Source organism: Doryrhamphus excisus, chromosome 4 (genome assembly GCF_030265055.1).
Source record: "Doryrhamphus excisus isolate RoL2022-K1 chromosome 4, RoL_Dexc_1.0, whole genome shotgun sequence".
Lineage (NCBI taxonomy): Eukaryota > Metazoa > Chordata > Actinopteri > Syngnathiformes > Syngnathidae > Doryrhamphus > Doryrhamphus excisus.
The window spans coordinates 19,943,295-19,964,207 of record NC_080469.1 but is presented as its reverse complement, the minus strand read 5'-3'; the positions used below and the strand labels follow the sequence as shown (position 1 = coordinate 19,964,207).

Sequence of the window (20,913 nt, the reverse complement as noted above, 5' to 3'; positions counted from 1 at the left end):
TTCTTGAGTGCTAGTTTTTCAGAGTGCAAAGTCTGGAAAAACAATTGGTTGTTGGTGAGATTTGTTTGGGAAAGCTTGATTTCTTGCTCAAACTAATCTCTCCAACTTTTCCAAACATCACAGTGCCACTACCCTCATTGACTGTCTTTTTTTTTCTAGATTCCGATGCATCGTCTACCCATTCAAGCAAAAGCTGACCATATCCACCGCCACCTTGATAATAGTCGTCATTTGGGTCCTGGCCATATCCATCATGTGTCCATCTGGCGTGATGCTACAAGTGACCCAGGAGCAAACCATTCAGGTGTTGCTGGGCTACGACAACAAAACAACTTCTTTTTACTGGTGCAGGGAGAACTGGCCCAACCAGGATATGCGGAAGATCTACACCACTGTTTTGTTTGCCAACATTTACCTGGCACCGCTGTCCCTCATCGTCATCATGTACGCCCGCATCGGCATCACTCTCTTCAAGACGGCCATGCCCACCGGGGGCAAGCCGGGTCACGACAATCGCCACACTGTGTCCAAGAAGAAGCAGCGGGTGATCAAGATGCTCCTCATAGTCGCTTTGCTCTTCATCCTCTCCTGGCTGCCCCTGTGGACCCTCATGATGCTGAGCGACTACGCCCAGCTCACGGAGCATCAGTACAGGATCATCAACATCTACATTTACCCCTTTGCCCACTGGCTGGCTTTCTTCAACAGCAGCGTCAATCCCATCATCTACGGGTTCTTCAATGAGAACTTCCGGCGAGGATTTCAGGTGGTGTTCAAGTTCAGCCTGTGCACAGCCGATGGCCAGCGGAGGAAGACCTACTCACACAGGCTGCAGACCAACTCCGTGCTGCCGGCGAACAACGTACAGACTTCCCTGGAGCCTATTTCTCTGAACAGCCTGGAGAAAACCAGCTCCAGGCGAATCCACCATGTCACAGAGCAGGACTTGGTCATGGAGGACCTGGAAAGGGGGTCTTGCAGCAGTGGTGGGGTGACAGCTGTGTCTATTTGAACCAGACACAGTCCTCGAGGTTTTGGTTTTGAGGTTTCCAGTCCTCCAACCTCCTGAGTGCCATTTTTCTTTGCTCGCAAAAACAGGACGCTACCTCCCCTGAAATGCGATTTGAGCCGAAAACGGACATCGGTTGCCACATTCAGAATATATGAGGGGCATCAAATCAAATTGATTCAGGTTTCACGTCCTTATAGCACAAACAATCAGGTTGCTAAGTGACTACAGTAGAACCCATTTAAGTCTGTCCTGTTTATGTATGTCGACAACATGTACTGTATGGTCCACCGTGTTCTTATTAATAAAACATGGCTGCTTAAGCGGACATCGACATACATATCGACATAAAAGTATTCAGTTTCCGTCAACATGTGCCGTAGTTTTGTTACCTTCATCCTTACCACTTGGCGACAAAAGCAACATAACTACTGTCTCTCATGCTAATACAATGTACGTACAGTGCCTTTCTGTTCAGTGCAAAGTAAGCTTCAAAATGAATGCATGCCAGTAGTAACCCGGATTTTACCACAGCAGCTAACAAAATGCATCATTTGATCATTTTCTATCCGAGGGATGTGGACATTAATGGGTTCCATTGTAGTACTGACCAAAAACCACAGAATATGTACAAATGTATAAAGATGCATCAGACATGGGCAAAGCTTGCAAAGCAGATTACAGTTGCTCTAGTATGGTGGTAAAGTACTACGGCCACATTAAAAAAACGAGAAAATTCTCGTAGATTTATGAGAAAAAAATGTAAATTTATGACAATAAGGTAATGAATTCAAAAGAAAAAAAAGTTGGACTATTATGTAAATAAAGTCGTCAATTCTTGAGAATAAAGTTGTAAATTTAGAAGAAAAAAAAGTCAAAATATTACAAAATGAAAGTTGTGCATTTACAATAATAAAGTGGTACTATTCTGGTAAAATAGAGCATAGCGCTTCAGGAAGAAAGGAAACTTTTATTTATAATGTGGCAGCAAAACAGAGCAGTTGAGCACAAGCCTCAATTAGCAAGGCTACCCCCCCCCCCTTCATCACTGTTGGAGGCAATTTTTTCTCTTCTAAATTTGCGACTTTATTACTCTATTACTCCAAATTTGAATACTGTTGCAACAGGTATTGCATGAAGCATGTGGCCGTTGTACTTGAGCAAAGCTAAAGTAATGACTTTTTTTCTCAAAAATTTACCACTGTATTTTCATAAATTTTCATAAATGTAAAATGATTATGATAAATGTACAACTTTTTGTTCTCAACGTGGCCCTAATTCTCCCTTGTACTTTAGAATTAGTCGCTCGCTAATGAGCCAATGTCCATGAAACTTGACAGAGGTGTGGCGTGGTACTTTTGGCGTGGATCCGGATAAAGGAATTTAGTTTCACCTTAACGATGGATTGTAAATGGTACCCCCTTATATTTGTGTCTTATGTTATTGTCTTATCTAACAAGACGTAAGCAGCCTACACGGCTAAACCAACAATAAGAAGATGAGCCATGATTTGTACATACAGCAACTGGGCGTCCATATTTTTAGTCCATGCTAGATTTTCACGTTTGCGCTCCACTCAGAGCTCCGACGTCACAATTTGGTGACTAATTAAGGCTGTTTTGTGCATTTGAGAAGAACAAAAGACGCTCCGCTCTCATACGGTATCATCTTCTTGCAAACGCATCACAAATTCCTTATCATTGGTGCCAAGTACGGGAGATTTAAAGCGGTGTAAAAAGGCTAAAATGGATCATCCGTGATACGAGCTTATATATACACGAGTACTGTAGTTTTGGCAAAGCAGCCAGGACACCTCTCGCTCTGTCATGGGAGCGTGTGCTGCATAAAAACAAGCATAAAAAAGCCGTCTGAGCCATCACATGCATAATATTCTTTCACTCTTAAGTCTGCATTGCAAACAGGCGACCATAAAGTGGGAGGCTTACACTAGGTGTTGTTTATTCATGAATATACCATTAGCCTCTTATGAATGTTCCAATGTGAATCCTACACGTTTTGTCTCATTTCCATAAATGGATTCATGCACAGAAGCGTTGATTTGTTTTTCAAAGGGGGACGGAGACAGGAGGGCCCAGCAAAGGAGCCTCCAGAGACGTACATCATGATTAATATTCGTGATGCTTTCATTCTACGTGGTTATGTCCGAGCCATTAGTGAACTGAACAAAGTAAAAATGGAACAAAGTATTTTGGAGGTTCCCGAGGTGACGTTTTGGTTATTTAAGGCAGATATTGTTTAATAAGAAGATGCAGCACAAGAGCTGTGGCACAAATTCTGCCTTTTACACGTTTTTGTAGCCAAGCATATCCCTGGAGAGTCTGGTTTCTAAATAAAGTCATAAACTCATGGAAAAAATATTCAAGAATAAAAGATGACGCCGGTTTCTCAGGACCAGTTTTGGAAAAATATTTAAAAAAGGCTAAAAAAAATGCAAGCATTTTGATTCAGGGTTCAGGTTAGGATCTGGTTTCGGTTCCAATTAGGGTTTTGGTTGGGTTTCAGGTTAGTCTTTGTGTTAGTGTTAGGTTTCAGGTTAGTCTTTGATTAGGTTTCAGGTTAGGGTTTGTATTAGTGTTAGGTTTCAGGTTAGTCTTTGTGTTAGGATTAGGTTTCAGGTTAGGGTTTGGTTTAGGATTAGGTTTCAGGTTAGTCTTTGTGTTAGGGTTAGGGTTTGGTTTATGATTAGGTTTCAGGTTAGGGTTTGTGTTAGGGTTTGGTTTCACGTTAGATTTTGGTTCATGTTGGGGTTTGGTTTAGGGTTAGTTTTCAAGTAAGGTTTTGTGTTACCATTTAGGTTAGGTTGCAGGTTTGGGTTATGATTAGTGTTTGATTTTGGGCTCGGGTTTTTTAGGGTTAGGATTAAGGATGGGTTTGGTTTAGGCTAAGGGTTAGGATAGGGATGTCCAATGTGCGGCCCCGCTTGTTTTTTATTGGCCAGTGGCACATTGTAGAAATAGAACTCAAACCAAAATAGGAAAAATAGAGGAAAAAGACAAAATAAAGAAAGAGAAATGACAATACTACAAATAATAATAATAATAAAATAGCCGCATCTTTAGAAGTTTATTTTTTAGCCTTTTTACAAAATGTAAAAAATACATAAAAACATCAGGATTCAGGATGTGGCACTCAGTGGGAAAAGTTTGGACGTCCCTTAGTTAGACTTCTGACCCAGGAATATAATAAATGATTGAGTTTGGATTTGGTTTAAGGTCATGTTTAAGGTTAAATGGTGGGAGTGACCAGAAGAAAAGCTCTGACTTACTTGGTTAGAAGTCACTTGGCGCCCATTGGTTTTCATGTAGTATCTCTAGGCAGACCCTGAATATAAGACAATATGTTTTTTTGTAGTCTTATATTCGGGTCAACGCGAGTATGAATGAATTATGTTCAAAACATCTTCAAGAGAAGACAGGAAGTACTGAGTTGACTAATTGGGTGAAGGATGTGGGCGGCAGTGGTGTCATCCTGCCGTGAGCAGCATCAATAACGCTACGGATGTTACGCTTCTTTACAACAGTGAGACTTAGCAATAGCAACTTGGCATTCATGGCTACTAGGAAGTAGCTGTCTGGTAGAAGTCCACCAATATAGGCGACCTCCAACGTGGTGCCACATATCACTGTGAGCACAGTCCACCATCATCCAACATCATCCTCCACACAAATGGTTCCTGGCTATCTTTATGAGTCCACTTTTGAATGTAGTCCATTTCTGTGCCTGTGATGGAAGAAAACACAAGAAAAGAAAAGGAAAAAAAGTGGGGTTTTTTCGGTGTCGTAAACGTGCGTGTGGATGAAACGTGTAACTCTAAAGACTCCTTGTACCGTGTAGCGTTTGCACGTGGATATCCTTGTAGCATGTGTGCTCGTCAACATCCACTCTGTGATTTAGCGTCAAATCTTTTTACCTGTGAAGACTCCAGGACACGGTTGGGTTTTTTAAATGCTGTTTTTTTTAATGAAAGGAATGAAGTTTAAGCGTGTCCTATTAATTTGTGAAGGGCTACTCATCACATGATCTCTTATTATGATTACCTCTTTGATTGTCCTCAATGAGGAGCTCCAGCTCCCCTTGACGCTTACTTTTCACTTTGGCCTGATGGTAATTTGTTCTGCCTGAGGGTTCAGAAGACTTCAAATGTGCCTCTGGTGGGGAAAAAAGGAAATGGAACGTTCTTTGTTCTACACACACGTTATCGAAACAGCCTGACCTCACAAAATGTAAGCGCCAAACTCACAAATTCCTCCTAGGAGTTGTCTTCAATGCTGAAGGATCATAAAATATGAAAAATAAAAAAAAAAACAAGTACAAAATGAACAGAAAGGACAATATTATAGAGAGGATAATATTATAATATTATATTATAATATTTAATTACCACATTATGTCACATTTCCTTACATTTATTTTTTGCGTAATCAAAAAATTACCTCAAATGTGTTAAAGTTAAAATATGTACAATGATTATTTATTATGAATGAATATTTTGTGACAATATTGTTAAATTATTTTAGAATTTTAAAATTATGTCATTGTTATTTTTTCATTATACATATAAATCAAGTAAAGTTTGTTGTATATTTTTGAAATAATACAATCTTAGCTATATTTGAACATGAAATCATGTTATATATTTGAATAATACAAACCGTCACCACCGTACATGTGTGTATAACATTCATACTAGAAAAGGCAGGAGAAAACACGATATCAACGTCGGTGAAGTCATTTTTAGCTGTTCAAGGAACAGAAAAATAGACGAAAACGGCATATGTAAATGCCTTTAGCTAGCGACTGAAAGGAACGCCAGTGGAATCACACTACAAGAATTAGTGAAGTACTTTTTGGGTACAAATACTGGCAAAAACAGGATAGACAGGAAAACTACTTTTTGCATTACACTAGGACTACAAAACACATACGGAAATCAGTGAAGTACTTTACGAGATTTGCTGCTAACATAAATATTTCCTTAAAATTCAATGGAATACTAATCGGTAAAGTACTTTTTGTGGTTCCTGGTAAAAATGTTTAGGATGAAGTATAAATATATATTTTTGGATTTCCGAGTACAGTACAAAGAAAAATAGGTGAACAATGTACATGAAAACTCTATAAACGTTATGAGATTTCCAATAAAGTATAGGCAATATAAGAAGTATAGTATGGACAAATTGATGAAATTTGATGAAAAGACAACTCATGAAAAATGAGGAGGAAGTTGGAAGTGAGATGTCGTGCATGTAAATAGACGCCGGGGCACTGCCAGCACTTTTCATGACATAACAGACTGATGCCTTGAACTGCTAAACCTGAAAATGTCTCTATTCATTTGCTGTTCCCCATTGTGTGTCCGACCAAAGTGTGTGTGGACCGTGATGTGGAATTACAGTAGATCCCCGTTTTCATCTCTGGAGTTCCGTTCCAAAGTTCCCAATGAACTGCAAGAGCCTGCCAGTTATTGATACACTAATACGGCTCACTCCACCCCCCCTGCTAGCTTGATGTTGATGTTCTAAATTTTGGAGTTCCAACGTTGGATCAGCATTTGCAACAAAAGAGATTTGATTCAGTACCATCCCCGTCACTGTTCAGTCTCACTTTACAATAAGGTTCACAAATACAGTAATTACTGAGGAACTGAGTAGAGTAGTTACTGAGGAATTATGGCACAATGTTTAGAGTAGTTACTGTGAAACTCATGCGGGAATAATCAGTAGAGTAGTTATTGAGAAACTAAGGCACTTACATTTAGAGTATTTTGTGGGGAACTCCTGCAGAACTAATGAGGAGAGTGGTTACTGAGGAACTAAGGCACATCAATTTACAGTAGTTACTGATGAACTAGTGAGGAAATAATGAGTAGCGTAAATACTGTGGAACTAAGGCACTTACATTTAGATCCGTTTCTGAAGAACTAATGAATAGCTAATGAGGAAGACACATACATTGAGAGTAGTTACTGAGGAACTCATGAGTAGAGTAGTTACTGAGGAACTAAGGAACTTACATTGAGAGTAGCTACTGAGGAACTCAATAGTAGAGTAGTTACTGAGGAACTCATGAGGGAATAATGAGTAGAGTAGTTACTGATGAACTAAGGCACTTACATTTAGAGTATTTTGTGAGGAACTCCTGCAGAACTAATGAGGAGAGTGGTTACTGAGGACATAAGGCACATCAATTTACAGTAGTTACTGATGAACTAGTGAGGAAATAATTAGTAAAGTAGTTACTGATGAACAAAGGTACCTATATTTAGAGTAGTTGAGGAACTCACAGGGGAATAATGAGTAGCGTAAATACTGCGGAACTAAGGCACTTACATTTAAATCCGTTTCTGAAGAACTAATGAATACCTAATGAGGAAGACACATACATTGAGAGTAGCTACTGAGGAACTCATTAGTAAAGTAGTTACTGAGGAACTAAGGCACTTACATTGAGAGTAGTTACTGAGGAACTCATTAGTAGAGTAGTTACTGAAGAACTAAGGCACTTACATTTAGAGTAGTTACTGAGGAACTCATGAAGAGCGAATGAGGAAGGCACATACATTTAGAGTAGTAACTGAGGGACTCGTGAGTAGAGTTGTTACTGAGGAACTAAGGCACATCTATTTAGAGTAGTTCTTGAGGAACTCCTGAGGAAGTAATGAGGAACCTATGAGTAGTGGTTAGGATTAGGTAGGTTCCTTCCTCATTAACTACAGTATTTTGTGTACTTTATTGTAAAGTGTCACTCTCTTCAATTGCCGTTGTTGACCAGAGAGGAAGCTAACAAGCTAGATGTACAATCCAGGTTTCGGCCTCACACCCTTGAACCAAATGCTAAAATGTGAAGGAACTCTCCATGACCAACAGGAACAGATGGATTCAGTCACAGCGCACATGTGTGGTGCGTTCACGGACCACCCAACAAAGTGTGAGATCTCAGTGCTTGATGAAAAAATGTGATCAGTGAAACATTGTCGGCTATTTAACAATAGTTTGTGTATGCTGTAATTTGACCCAAACTATTCTGCCGACAAAAGCGACCTATAAATAAAAAATGTATATATTTTTGACCAAGAATTTGCAAATGTTGAATCATAAATGTGTGGGGGTCCACTGTGAAATTGTCATCTCCCATCTGCCTGCCAAGGGTTGCCTCCCACTGGACATCATCTACGACGATTCTACTCATGTGTTGTTGTTTTTTTAAAGTGACGTAAACAGTATTGAACAGCAGCTGTGTCTAGTTCATGTTTGTGAGTCATTTTTGCGTTTGCTCAGACTGTGAAAGGATGCTCACGGGCACCTTCGACTTCTCTGTAATAAAAAAATAAACGTTGGAAAACATCTCAGACATTATTGACTCTTCATGCTGTGTATTTATGTGTTGTGTTTAAAAGACAACATATAACAAAGGTCTCACTCCAGAGACAAGATATAGATGCCTTTACTGCATTTTCCCACTAGCGGAAATTCACAATTAAAAAAAAAACATATAGAAAGTGCAAAATACAAATCCAAAAGTTTTATATAGTATTTACAGCTGAGTACCGATCGATCAAGCCGCAAGTTTATTGCATGGTTTATTGCACGGTACAGGATTTTGGAGCAGCTGATATAATGTGATATTATGCCGGTGAAAGCTTAACATGCAGGAAGAAGGACTAACAAGGACACACTTCTGGCCTTCACATTAAAAGAAAAGTCTCAGATATATTGCATTGCTAACAATACACAATCTGATCCACAAGTGCATGCAACCAATCGTCCATCCTAGTAGGAATGATAATACAGTAGTACGGAAGTGGCAAGGCATTATCGGAAGCACACATGAAGTGCTTTAGTCACACCTGGCAACCCAACCTACCTCGATGTTCCCAGCGTCAGCCACTGACCCGTGTTAGTAATTCTTGTCAGCTCAACTCACGTACGTAGTATATGTTCGGACTTGAACATCGAGCGTCACCAGAATCAATGTATGGTCCAAGAAATACTTCAATACTCACCGTTAGTTGCTGAATATATCGACCATGTTGCCAAATTGTCTCTCATGAGTTGTGTTATGAAGCAGATAATCGGCGGTGCTGAGACAAAGGAAATGCATCAATAGATGATGATGATTAAGGGTGCAGGCAATCCGAACATATACACATGAGTTGAGCTGACTAATTCTGTCTGATGAAATGCAAGCCATCAATAACGGTGTCGTATCCACCGCGCAGGCCACCTCCGTCCTCCGTACCCGTCATGCAAAGCACCACTGAACGCAGTAAAAATGTTTCAGCGTCAATTTGTGGGAGAACAAACATTTAAAAACGCACCTGCATAGTTTTGTGACTCGGTTAAATAAAAAAGTTCATATCCAGTCAAATACCCCCCCCCCCCCACCTCACCCCCCGATTCTTTTACTCTAGCTATTAAAAGAAGAAGACATTCTGTTAACAGATGCAACTTCTCGCTTGCAGCTTGCGTTTTTTTAGTGCTTATTGAAAAGCTTCCAAATGCTTCCAAAGTCTTGATGGCACTTTGTCTCACTGCTATACGTTGGGGCGTCGCCCCATCAGGAGGAAATGAGCACACGAGCGGAGATGAAAACGCGTCCCGATGCGAAGGCTCTTGTCATCGGCAGCTGTCCGCTGTGACATCACTGGAAGCCATTGTGTGGGTGTCTCCATCAGCTGTACAGGAAACATACCCCTAGAAGGACACGTCAGCGGGGGGGCGGGGGCTCAGATGTCCAAATTAGACAAGCACACGGATGTGATGCCAACATGAGGCTCACTATGATACTTGCATCAGCTCCACGGGATAGAAGATTTATCCAGTAATCCTTTGTTTATTGTGGTAGTCAGAGCTCAGAAAACCAGTTTTTAGCACAATTAGAGCCTTGTAGACATGAAATAACACCCCTATAGATACTTTCACACTTGCATTAACCAATATAGTAGACATATTAATAGAAAATCTTAAACATAATAAGGCATAGCATGAACTCACATGTTAGCAATGACGGCCTTAGTAGTTTTGTATTATTCAATGTGTGTCAAAGGCTGATTTTGTGTGTCAAGGGTGACTTTGGCCCCTGTAATGTGACTTTGGCCCTGTAATAAGACTTTTGACTTTGTGACTTTTAACAATGTTTAGAGTCTTTGAGAACTGTTCCCTCTGGCACCGGAATACAAAGATTAGGTCCTGTCATCCTTAGATCCTTAGTAAGTATTCTACTCATTAGTTCCTCAGTAACTACTCTAAATGTATGTGCATTAGTTCCTTAGTAAGTATTCTACTCATTAGTTCCTCAGTAACTACTCTAAATGTATGTGCATTAGTTCCTTAGTAACTATTCTATTCATTAGTTCCTCAGTAACTACTCTAAATGTATGTGAATTAGTTCCTCATTAACAATCTGTGTTATTATAGCATTTTACAACACTATTATAACACTTTATTAATATAAATTTTCCTTTTAGTATTTTTCCTTTTTGTTGTGAAATGTTGTTCCATCCATTATATCCGGGTCCGGGGGCAGCAGTCTCAGTAGGGAAGCCCAGACTTCCCGGTCCCCGGCCACCTCCTCCAGCTCCACCGGGAGGACACCAAGGCATTCCCAGGCTGGCTGTGAGACATAATCCCTCCTGCGTGTCTAGGTCTGCCCCGGGGCCTTTTCCCGGCTGGGCATGCCCGGAAAACCTCATCAGGGAGGCGTCCGGGAAGCATCCGGACTAGATGCCCAAGCCACCTCAACCGACTCCTCTCGATGTGAAGGAGAAGCGGTTCTACTCTGAGCCCCTCACGGATGAATGAGCTCCTCACCCTATCTCTTAGGGTGAGTCCAGCTACCCTACGGAGGAAACTCATTTCAGCCGCCTGTATCCGCCATCTCATTCTTTCGGTCATGACCCAAAGCTCATGACCATTGGTGAGGGTGGGAACGTAGATCCACCGGTAAATTGAAAGCTTTGTAAAAGTAAAATGTTGTAAAATGCATTTTTCCCAATTTTTCACAATATTGAAATTTTTCCAGAAGGTAGAGGTGCGCCAAGAAAGACAGCAGATGGCCTGATGTTGATGGTACGGTTTATTGCTTCTTGCTAGGTGCTCCCCAGTCCAGCAAACAGCATCAGTAGCGTAACACTGGAATGGACACAATCTACACATGAAGACCAGCACATGGAGAGGATGCACAGGTTGTATGGATACAGTACTGGAGAAGAAGGAGGAAGTCTTCCGTCTGACTGGCTCAGGGGTTGTCCACGTCTACTAGCTAGCTTAGCAGCGACGTCACATGATCTACAGAAACCACTAGCTACGATAAAAGAACCCAAGCATGGGTCGGGGTCGGCTCCAAACAAACAAACGAGGAAAAACAGCTGTGAAAAGACAGCCTTGTGACAAACATCTCAAAATTGAGCGTGTATATTTACATGGAATTGTTTGCAAAAAACAATGTCATCGCTAGTCTACGACAGGCTTTCATTTCCTTAACAACAACGTCTGTTTATTTCCTGCTGAGCGTGTTAGCGACTGCACAAAGAGAGAGCGGCGCCATCGCGTGAACGATCAATAAATACCGTATGTGGTCTGTCGTGGATAGTGGATGCTGAGGCCTTTATTGCAGTCAGATGCATGGTGGTCATTTGCTGTCAGGAAATCCCTTGGGGGGTGGGGTGGGGTGGGGGGGCTTTTTCTAAAGCAGGGGTGCCCAAACTTTCCAGAAAGAACCAGGTAGTGAAAAATGAGAGGATGCAACTTTGTCACTCTGATGTTTGGTAAAGCAACGCGGTAGACGTGCTAAGAAGTTAGCCGTTTCAGCGATAGGAAAAAGTCTGTTATTAGTATCAACTTTATTTATTGTTTTGTTTCTGACAAAGTTGCAACTTCATGCGATGAAGTTATTTTTACTCACAATATTGCAATATTATTCTTGTGAGATTATTACTTTTTGTCAACGGATTACTATTTTTTATAATTAACTTATTGCTGATTTTCCATTTCTCCATTTTGTCTTTATTTTGAGTTCTTTTTTTCAAATTACTGCAAATTTTTCCATTTCTATTGCTATGGGGTTTTTCCTTTGGTTTCCTTGTTAAGTGATATTTTGAATGTGCCGCGGGGCCACACTTTGGACACACCCATCTATCCAAATGCTAAAGACGTGAGTAATACTTCCTGAAAGCAATACGAAATGTTTGTGTTTTTGTTGCTAGCTGCTTGCTTAAATGGGAATTGCAAAGTTCACGCTGAAGGGAAAATAAGGGGTGTCCAAACTGCGGCCCTCTGGCCATTCGCATCATGCAGCTGTTTTTTTTATTTTTTTATTTTATTTTTATTGTGGTGCTCTGTAAAAATGACTAAAACAGTACAAAGACTAAATCCAGCAAAACTGGGAGAATAAACGAACAGCAGCCATAATTAGGAGAATAAAGTTGAAATATTAGGAGAATAAAGTCATGATATATTGAAAAAAAAGATTTAACTTTATGAAAAGAAAAAGGACATTTTAGGAAAATAAAAGCATAATATGATGGGAAAAAATTGTCATTTTAGGAAAATAAAGGAGAATAAAGTAATAATATTATTATGAAAAAAAGATGTAATTAATTAAAAATAAACGTGAAATATAGGAGAATTAAGTCATAATATTATTATCAAAACAAGATGTAATTTATGAGAATACATTTGATAAATTAGGAGAATAAAGTCATCATAATATTGTGAAAAAATGTATGAAAATAAAGTTGAAACATTAGGAAAACAAAGTCATAATATTCTAAAAAATATGGTCATTTATTTAAATAACTTATTAGAATAAAGGTGAAATATTAGGAGAATAAAGTAATAATAATATTATTAAAAATGATGTCATTTTCTGAAAATAAAGTTGAAATATTAGGAGAATAACATCATAATAATATTAATAAAAAGATGTAATTTTATGAGAATAAAGTTGAAATATTAGGAGAGTAAAGTCAAATTTGTGATTTTCCAAGAATTGAGTTATATTATGAAGAAAAAAAACACAATTATGAAAACAATAAATAAATGACATAAAAATAGAATTAATTAAAATTCAAGTTGAAATATGAAAGACAAAAACGTTATTTTGTGACGTTGTCACAGTGTGAGAAACAAAACCAACAAAAACTCATTTTGTTTGCAAAAAAGTTGCAATATTACCACAATCAAATGAAAATGTGGTGGTAGTAAAAATAATAATAAATATAAAAAAAATTTAAATATTGAAATAGTTAGAGACTTTAACAAAACAGCAGAAATGGAAAAACGTGCCAAAACAAGAGTAATTAAGGAGAAAAGTTGATACTAATAATAATGAAGTAAAGCGAGTAAAAAAAACAAAACAGGACCCTGTCAAAGTTAGGACCCCCCCACCCCCTTTTGTTGCTGGACTGGAAAAGCCTCCATTGAACTCAAGGCAGAGTTCCTGAGTGGTCCTTATTTACCTCTGCGTCTGCTTTAAAATGGGGGTGCACAGACATGTCATCTTAAATGTGGGATCTAAAAATCATCTTGACATTAAAACATATTTTCTTCCTGACTAGCTTTCATCTTGTTGCTAATAAACACTTGAATAAAGGCTGGAAATGCTCCTTGTTATCATCATTTATTATAATTTATTATCATTTATCATCATTTATCTCATTAAGCCGACAAGATGGGAGTTACTGCTTTTGGAAGTATCACGAGTGGTCTTTCGCTACCTCTTTGAGCGCTTTAAAAGGGTCGTCAGCATCAGATAATTAGCTCACCCTGTTGTCTAATTAGAGCATTTCCATGCTGTGTGTGTGTGTGTGTGTGTGTGCGTGTGTAACGTTCGCACCTGTTGACATTTTCACTGAGCCTTGAGGTTTATGTCGAGGACAACAACCAGCCCAAAATATCTGTCCAGCAATGTTATGTAGCGTGACGTGAGGGTTTGATCCCAACTTAAAATAAAGCCTTTGTTGTCTGACAGACAAAAACTAAAAAATCCTTTCCTTGGCGTGGCCTTTTATCTTGAAATAAATGCCCCCATTTGCCTCTGAGAGCAAAGCCGGCGTGTTGTTTCCTGCCATGAGATGTTCAAGTGATGTTTGTTGTCGGCGTCAAGTGTAAAAACAAAGTGAACCAGCACTTGTCTCTTTGTTTCGCTCTCTTTGATGGCTTCTTTGTGTCTGCTGCTGCTGTCGTCGTTGGCGTTGGCGTGAGAAGACTCGGAATGACCGCATGTCTGTGTAGTCCCGTCAACATGGGGCCGCTCTCATCGCTCCACTTCGGAATATGAGGCGGGCCGCCGGCTATCTGTCAAGCTGCCTGATCTTGGACCCTTGGCGGGGGTTGCCGTAACGCCCCGCGGGACCCGCCTTGACGGCGTTGTTGTTGGTTTGGCTTTCTTGGGCGGGGCGGGCGTGGTGACGCGTCTCGCGGCACTGCCTGATCTACTGCCGCCTGGCTTGGCCACGCCTGGTTTGGCCACGCCTTGTTTGGCCACGCCTTGCTTAGCCACGCCTTGCTTAGCCACGCCTTGCTTAGCCACGCCTTGCTTAGCCACGCCTTGCTTAGCCATGCCTGTCTTGGCCACAACTTGCTTGGCCACGCCTTGTTTCCCAGCCTGAGTGGCATTGGCCATCAGCGTCTCCAGCAGCTGGGAGGCGGACCCAAAGCGGACATGCCCCTCCGTCTCGGGGCCCTCGGAGAAGATCGACAGAGCACCGCCTGGTTTTCCGCAGGACTCGCAGCACAGCTTGTTGTATCCCGGGATGGAGCAGTAGCGGGCCAGAACTTCCATCTGACAGAAGATGGACTTATCTCCGTGGCAAGGTTCATCTGGGGGGGGCAGACAGAGGGGGTGGGTGGAACAGCATCGTGGGGAGAGGATGAAATTATTATTATTATTGAGGATTTAATTTCAGTTATGTTATTTTGTATTCATTTGAAATGATTACGGGGCGGCACGGTGGATTAGTGGTTAGCGCGCAGACCTCACAGCTAGGAGACCAGGGTTCAATTCCACCCTCGGCCATCTCTGTGTGGAGTTTGCATGTTCTCCCCGTGCATGCGTGGGTTTTCTCCGGGTACTCCGGTTTCCTCCCACATTCCAAAAACATGCTAGGTTAATTGGCCACTCCAAATTGTCCATAGGTATGAATGTGAGTGTGAATGGTTGTTTGTCTATATGTGCCCTGTGATTGGCTGGCCACCAGTCCAGGGTGTACCCCGCCTCTTGCCCGAAGACAGCTGGGATAGGCTCCAGCACCCCCGCGACCCTCGTGAGGAAAAAGCGGTAGAAAATGAATGAAATGATTACATTTGCTTTTTATGCTACTTTTATTTTGTTTTTACACATTTTATTTTAAGCCATTTTTTTACACTTTTAAGTCATTTCTATTTTTATTTACCTGCATTTTTTTTTACACTTTGAAGTCATTCATTTTATTCTTTTTACGCTTTTATTTAAGCCGCCTTTATCTTAGTTTTTTATTACTTTTGACAGTTTTAAGTCATTTTTCTGTTTCTATTAGTATATGTCTTCATTGTTTCTTACTTTTGCTATTTATTTATTATTTATTTTATTTATTTAAGTACAGAAACAGAAGCAAATCCGCTTAACATGAATAGAAATAGAATACATCACGACAAAGTGCATTTTATAGGAATTCCTTCAGACATTTTCTCAAGGAAATGAAGATGATGATAACTGCATGCATGCAAAGAACGTGTCAAGTCAAATCAAATATCCCAAAAACCAAAGGTTATTTTATTATGACGCACGTATATGATGTATTTCTATGACTTACTTCTATTATTTTTATGACTTATTCTGGTTGAGAACAACTAGGACCTTTAATGAAAGAAAAGGAGGTGTCTACAGAAAGTGAAAGTGACAGGATGCTAGGTGGCTGCATCAGACACAGCAGCTGACCCCCCGAGTGTGAACTCTGGAAATGAAACACTCAACCGGCAGCGGCAAAGAAGGCAAGTCAAGCCGTGACAAGCCAGGAAGGGGACGGCAGCCCAATTATCTCATTTCATCATTTATCATTCCATTCCATCCTTCCTCCTACACAATCGTCCATTGATGGATCTGCGCTTTGCCACGTGGCCCTGCCTTATCCTTTCCCTCTGCTGCAAATGTCAACTTGGCATTTACTTTTCATAAAAAGGCCTTTCACTCAAGTCATCGCCATGAAGAAATACATCTAGAAAAAAATCCTTGCCAACAACTTTAATGTAGAACTTTTACATATTGACAAAAGCTTTCCAAAATAGCAGCCAACCTTATTTGTGTGCAATTATTATATACGTGTTTAAAGGCATTAAAAGCCCTCACGATGCACATTGTACACTAGAAATCTTGTACACAAGAAATTGAAAGTGACCCACTTAATACTGGCTGTTGGCTGTAGCGTTTTTGTGTCCTTGTTGAAACATATTGGTCCTGTTGTAGTATTTTACTCCTCCTCATAATCTTCCGCGAACCGAAGAGTGACTTCCATACTAGAACACTTGAACTGGGCACACATCTTCAACTCTCACATGAGTATACAACGTCCTCTACTGGTAGCAGCAGTAACTACCACAGAAGTGCCAATCAGCGGTTCCGCGATGTAGCGAAGAAAACAGGCCACATTTTGGATTTAGACATTTTTTATCTTTGCCTTGAAAGCAACCTTTTTCAACAAGTGCACAGTTTCCTTCATGGTGCGTTCACTGTCTCCACACATGTGAGAAATGAAAAGAAGAAAGAACGATGGCTCACCATGGCACGGTCCCGGTCTGCACACTCGCACGTTTTCGGGTTTGTCTCCGTAGCAGTGGTCTCCCATTCGGCATGTGACGAGACGTCTCTCCATGCCTTCGCCACACGTCACGGAGCACTGGGACGGGCGGGGGTGCAAACAAACACTCATTAGCTTGCAGCAAAGGTATGGAGGCTTTATTTGGGGGGGCTGGGTCAGGTGTACGCGTGTCAACGTCTGGATGAGGACACGACTATATAAGGGCTTTGTTTGATCCCTTTTTTGATGAGACTGGAACCCTCAGAAAGACTTCCAATTACCAGAAGCCGTAAAGGAGTGCAGCCTGACTCCTGGCTTACAGACTTCATCACTTTTTCACACCGCAATTAAGGCCCCTTTTACATCAGGAGCATGTGTGAGTGACATGAAGAAAAGCTTTGTCGTTGTTTCTTGGTGTGGTTTTCTGCAGACCTTTTCTAGGAGTCTTATATTTGGGACGCGCCAACATCATCAACATCAATGAAGCTGTGCTGGAAGACAACCTGCCCCCCCAGCCCCCTTTTTCCATTGGCCATTCAAACGACTTTTACTGAAGTAATTTTCATTAATTTTACTTTTGTCATTTTTATTTATATTTATGTTTCATTATTTATTATTAGCATTTTTATTTTTTCATACTTTTTACACTTTTAAGTCATTGATTTTTTTTATTATTTTAATGCTTTCATTGAAGTCATTTTTATTTGTTTTACACTTTTACTTAAGTAATTTTATTTGTATACATTTTTTAAACAAATTTTCAAGCTTTTAGTAAAGTAATTTTCATTATTTTTTTTACACTTTTATTTGTCATTTTATTTGTTTTTATTTTTAATTATTTATCACTATTATGTTTAGTTTTGTATGCTTTTTTCACTTTTAAGTGAAGTTGTTAATTTTTATTATTTCTATTCTTTCATTTAAGTAATTTTTATTTGTTTTACACTTTTTCTTAAGTAATTTTAAAATAGTATTTATTTTTGCTATTTTTTTAAAGGTTTTTTAAAGTAATTTTCATTAGTATTTTTACAGTTTTCAATTTTATTTGTAATTATTTTTAATTGTTTATTATTAAAATTTGTATTTTGTATTACTTTTTACATTTTTAAGTAATTTATAATTGTCAATTTTAATTTTTTTTATTGCTATTTCTATTCTTTCATTCGAGTCAGTTTGAATTTAATTTTTTCTACAAACCTTTTTTCTAGAAACCTACGCTCACAACACGCCGGTCTTTTGACTATCCCGAGAGCCAGAAAGAAGTATGCGGGCTCTAGAGCCTTTTCCATTCGGGCCCCAACGTTGTGGAATGCTCTACCTGTTAATATTAGAGCTGCTACCTTAGTAGAAATGTTCAAGTCCCGACTTAAGACTCATTTCTATACTTTAGCGTTTAGTTAAAACTATTCCCTGCCTGTTTTGACTGCCGCTCCTTCTCTCTCCCATACCGCCCCCCAGGGCGGGTCCAGGAGAGGCTGTTTGGAAGTTGCCCTGACGAAACTGGCCATCTGACGTGGCCTACCTTGTGGAGGCGCTGCAGCAGAGGGATAGTGATCATCTCAAGACCCGCGGCTGCCCATCTTGGACCTGGACTATTATACTCTCTGTTTATATTTAACTGTCACATGTTAACCTCTCGACATCCATTGCAGCCTGGTCATCCTAGAAGGGGGATTCCCCCATCTGCGGTCCCTTCTCAAGGTTTCTTTTTCCCTAATGGGTTTTGAGTTTTTCCTTGCCCTGATGGGGGTTCAGATCAGGGGATGTCGTTTGTCGTCTATTGTCTATCATCTACTGTTGCCTGCTTGTTAAGCCCTTTGAGGCTCTTTTGTGATTAAGGGCTATACAAATAAACTTGACTTGACTACACTTTTTCTTAAGTAATTTTAATAGTATTAATTTTGTTTGTGTTTATTTTTAATTACATTCATGCTTTTATTTAAGTTTAATTTGTATAGATTTTTTCCACTTCTACTGAAGTTATTTCTCTCTTAATTTTTTTGTAAAAATATTTCATTTAAGTCACTTTTTAACTATTATTTTCAATTCTTTTTACGCTTTCATTGACGTCATTGTTTTTCAGGAATAGTTGTAGTCGTCATTGTCTTACTTCTGACCACGCCCCCGTCCTCCACTGGGAGGGGCAGGCCACCCGATTGCACGGCCTCCTGCTCTCAGGCTTCTCCCCACTGCAGTACTTGCTGTGGATGGAGCGGTTGGTTCCGTCGTGGAGGAACTGCACACAGCGGACCGTCCGGATCTGGAAGCCCAGGGTGCCGCAGGTCTTGGTGCAATGCTCCCAGTCTTCTGAGATCCACCTGCACGGAGCAGAGTCGGTTATGAGATGGAGCGAGACTTAGGACTTGTTGATGGAGCAAACGATGGTTAATATTATCAGACATACTAAGTCGACCTGCCATCCATCTGACGCTGCGTGTCAGATGGGGGGGGTCTGAGGCTTTTTGATGAGCCAATCGGTGACCTTGACGTATAAACCAGTTTTCAAGTTTTTCATTCCATTATTGTGAACTTATCCAGAGACCTTAGCGATTCCCAGCGTCTTTGTCTTTATTAAAACCGACTGGCGTTAGGACCCCCTCTGTGTTTGGTGACTCTCTTCTGTCACTCACTCTCACTCTCACAGCCGGTCACACAGTTGGTCGTTAGCCTCGGTTGCTAGCAAGCTGGGCATCAGGGTAGATAATAGAATTGAAATAAAGACATGTATGATGTAGGCCGGAATAAAATGATCTTCCCCTCCTTGAATGACCAGCAGCCGCCATTGATATCTACATGCGCTGCTTTAGAAAATACAGTATGAAAGTACCCCCCCCCACACACACACTTTGATTTTACTGTATGCAGACCCCATTGGGAAAAGCGTGGACACCTCCGGCATAAAGACAAAGCCACAAAAGGAGCACAGGAGCTTTGGGACGGTAATACGGGAATGGGTCTCATGTGGCTTGAACACAAAGCATACGCGGTGCGGAGAGGAACCCTTTTCAAAGAAGCTGAGACCAGCTGAGACAACCTTCACATCCATCCACCGGGACTACTTGGGATGCAGCTTAAGATGCGTCAGCGTTGAAATGATGCCCATTAAACGATAATGCACTTCAAACTCATCAGCGCCATCACTTTGGACTTTAACTGCCAGCGACCTCATTGATATGTTTCAGGCGTCCCTGATGTTGTCTTTGGAGAGGATTCCACACATGCAGTACGGCTGTCGGCATCCGTTGACACTAACTGGGAATGAATGGTGCTCAGACATCTTGCTTTAGGAAGAGAAAAGGACTCCAAATGCAGTCCTGACATCAACCAGTCCTTGTAGCTGTCCATGGTGCTGAAAACACTCAACACTGATATTTTGTCATCATATTTTAAGAAACAATCCTATGGAAAGTCAACTTGAATTGAGGCAGGGGTCTCTTTTGGCTTGCTGCTGACTTTTCACTTTTCGTCTATAAGGCGTCTTCAGTGCTACGATTTTAGTTTCCTGTTTAGAGTTGTCTCTTGCTATATTATTATGAGCTCTATTATTACTGAAAAATATATCCATATTCAAGCAGATTGTCCACATTCATGGCCTAAATAAAGCATTTTCAAGCCTAAAAATGACATTTTTTCTTAAAAGTAAATCTCATGTATTGTCCCGCGACAGCACGGCGGTCGAGTGGTTAGCGCGCAGACCTCACAGCTAGGAGACCAGGGTTCAATTCCACCCTCGGCCATCTCTGTGTGGAGTTTGCATGTTCTCCCCGTGCATGCGTGGGTTTTCTCCGGGTACTCCGTTTTCCTCCCACATTCCAAAAACATGCTAGGTTAATTGGCGACTCTTGTTTGTCTATATGTGCCCTGTGATTGGCTGGCGACCAGTCCAGGGTGTACCCCCCTCTCGCCCGAAGACAGCTGGGATAGGCTCCAGCACCCCCGCGACCCTCGTGAGGAAAAGCGGTAGAAAATGAATGAATGAATGAATGAATGTCCCGCCTCGTGGCCTCGTGGACAACATGTCTGCTTCCTTTCATGGCGCCAAGGTGCATACAGCATTACGCCGACATGAAGGTCATGCAAAGACGAGGCAGGAAAGCTCTTGTCTGACTCT

At 40.7% G+C, this 20,913-nt stretch overlaps 2 protein-coding genes across 4 annotated transcripts in view; one reads left to right on the top strand and one right to left on the bottom strand.

Annotated features, from left to right (window-relative positions):
* npffr2a (neuropeptide FF receptor 2a) overlaps window positions 1–8,361 on the top strand; it is a 65,103-nt gene extending 56,742 nt beyond the window's left edge. For all 3 annotated transcript variants that reach the window (XM_058069757.1, XM_058069756.1, XM_058069755.1), the window contains one exon: window positions 160–8,361. In XM_058069757.1, coding sequence (XP_057925740.1) covers window positions 160–1,012 — 853 coding nt within the window. In that variant the 3' untranslated portion in view covers window positions 1,013–8,361. The remainder of the gene's footprint in view (window positions 1–159) is intronic.
* Window positions 8,362–12,982: 4,621 nt separating this feature from the next.
* Window positions 12,983–20,913, bottom strand: part of adamts3 (ADAM metallopeptidase with thrombospondin type 1 motif, 3) — a 105,883-nt gene continuing 97,952 nt past the window's right edge. Inside the window, exons 20-22 of the mRNA XM_058069735.1 lie at window positions 18,913–19,120; window positions 16,784–16,901; window positions 12,983–14,850 (exon numbers count right to left, since the gene is read on the bottom strand). Of these exons, the coding sequence (XP_057925718.1) occupies window positions 14,285–14,850; window positions 16,784–16,901; window positions 18,913–19,120 (892 nt within the window). The 3' untranslated portion in view covers window positions 12,983–14,284. The remainder of the gene's footprint in view (window positions 14,851–16,783; window positions 16,902–18,912; window positions 19,121–20,913) is intronic.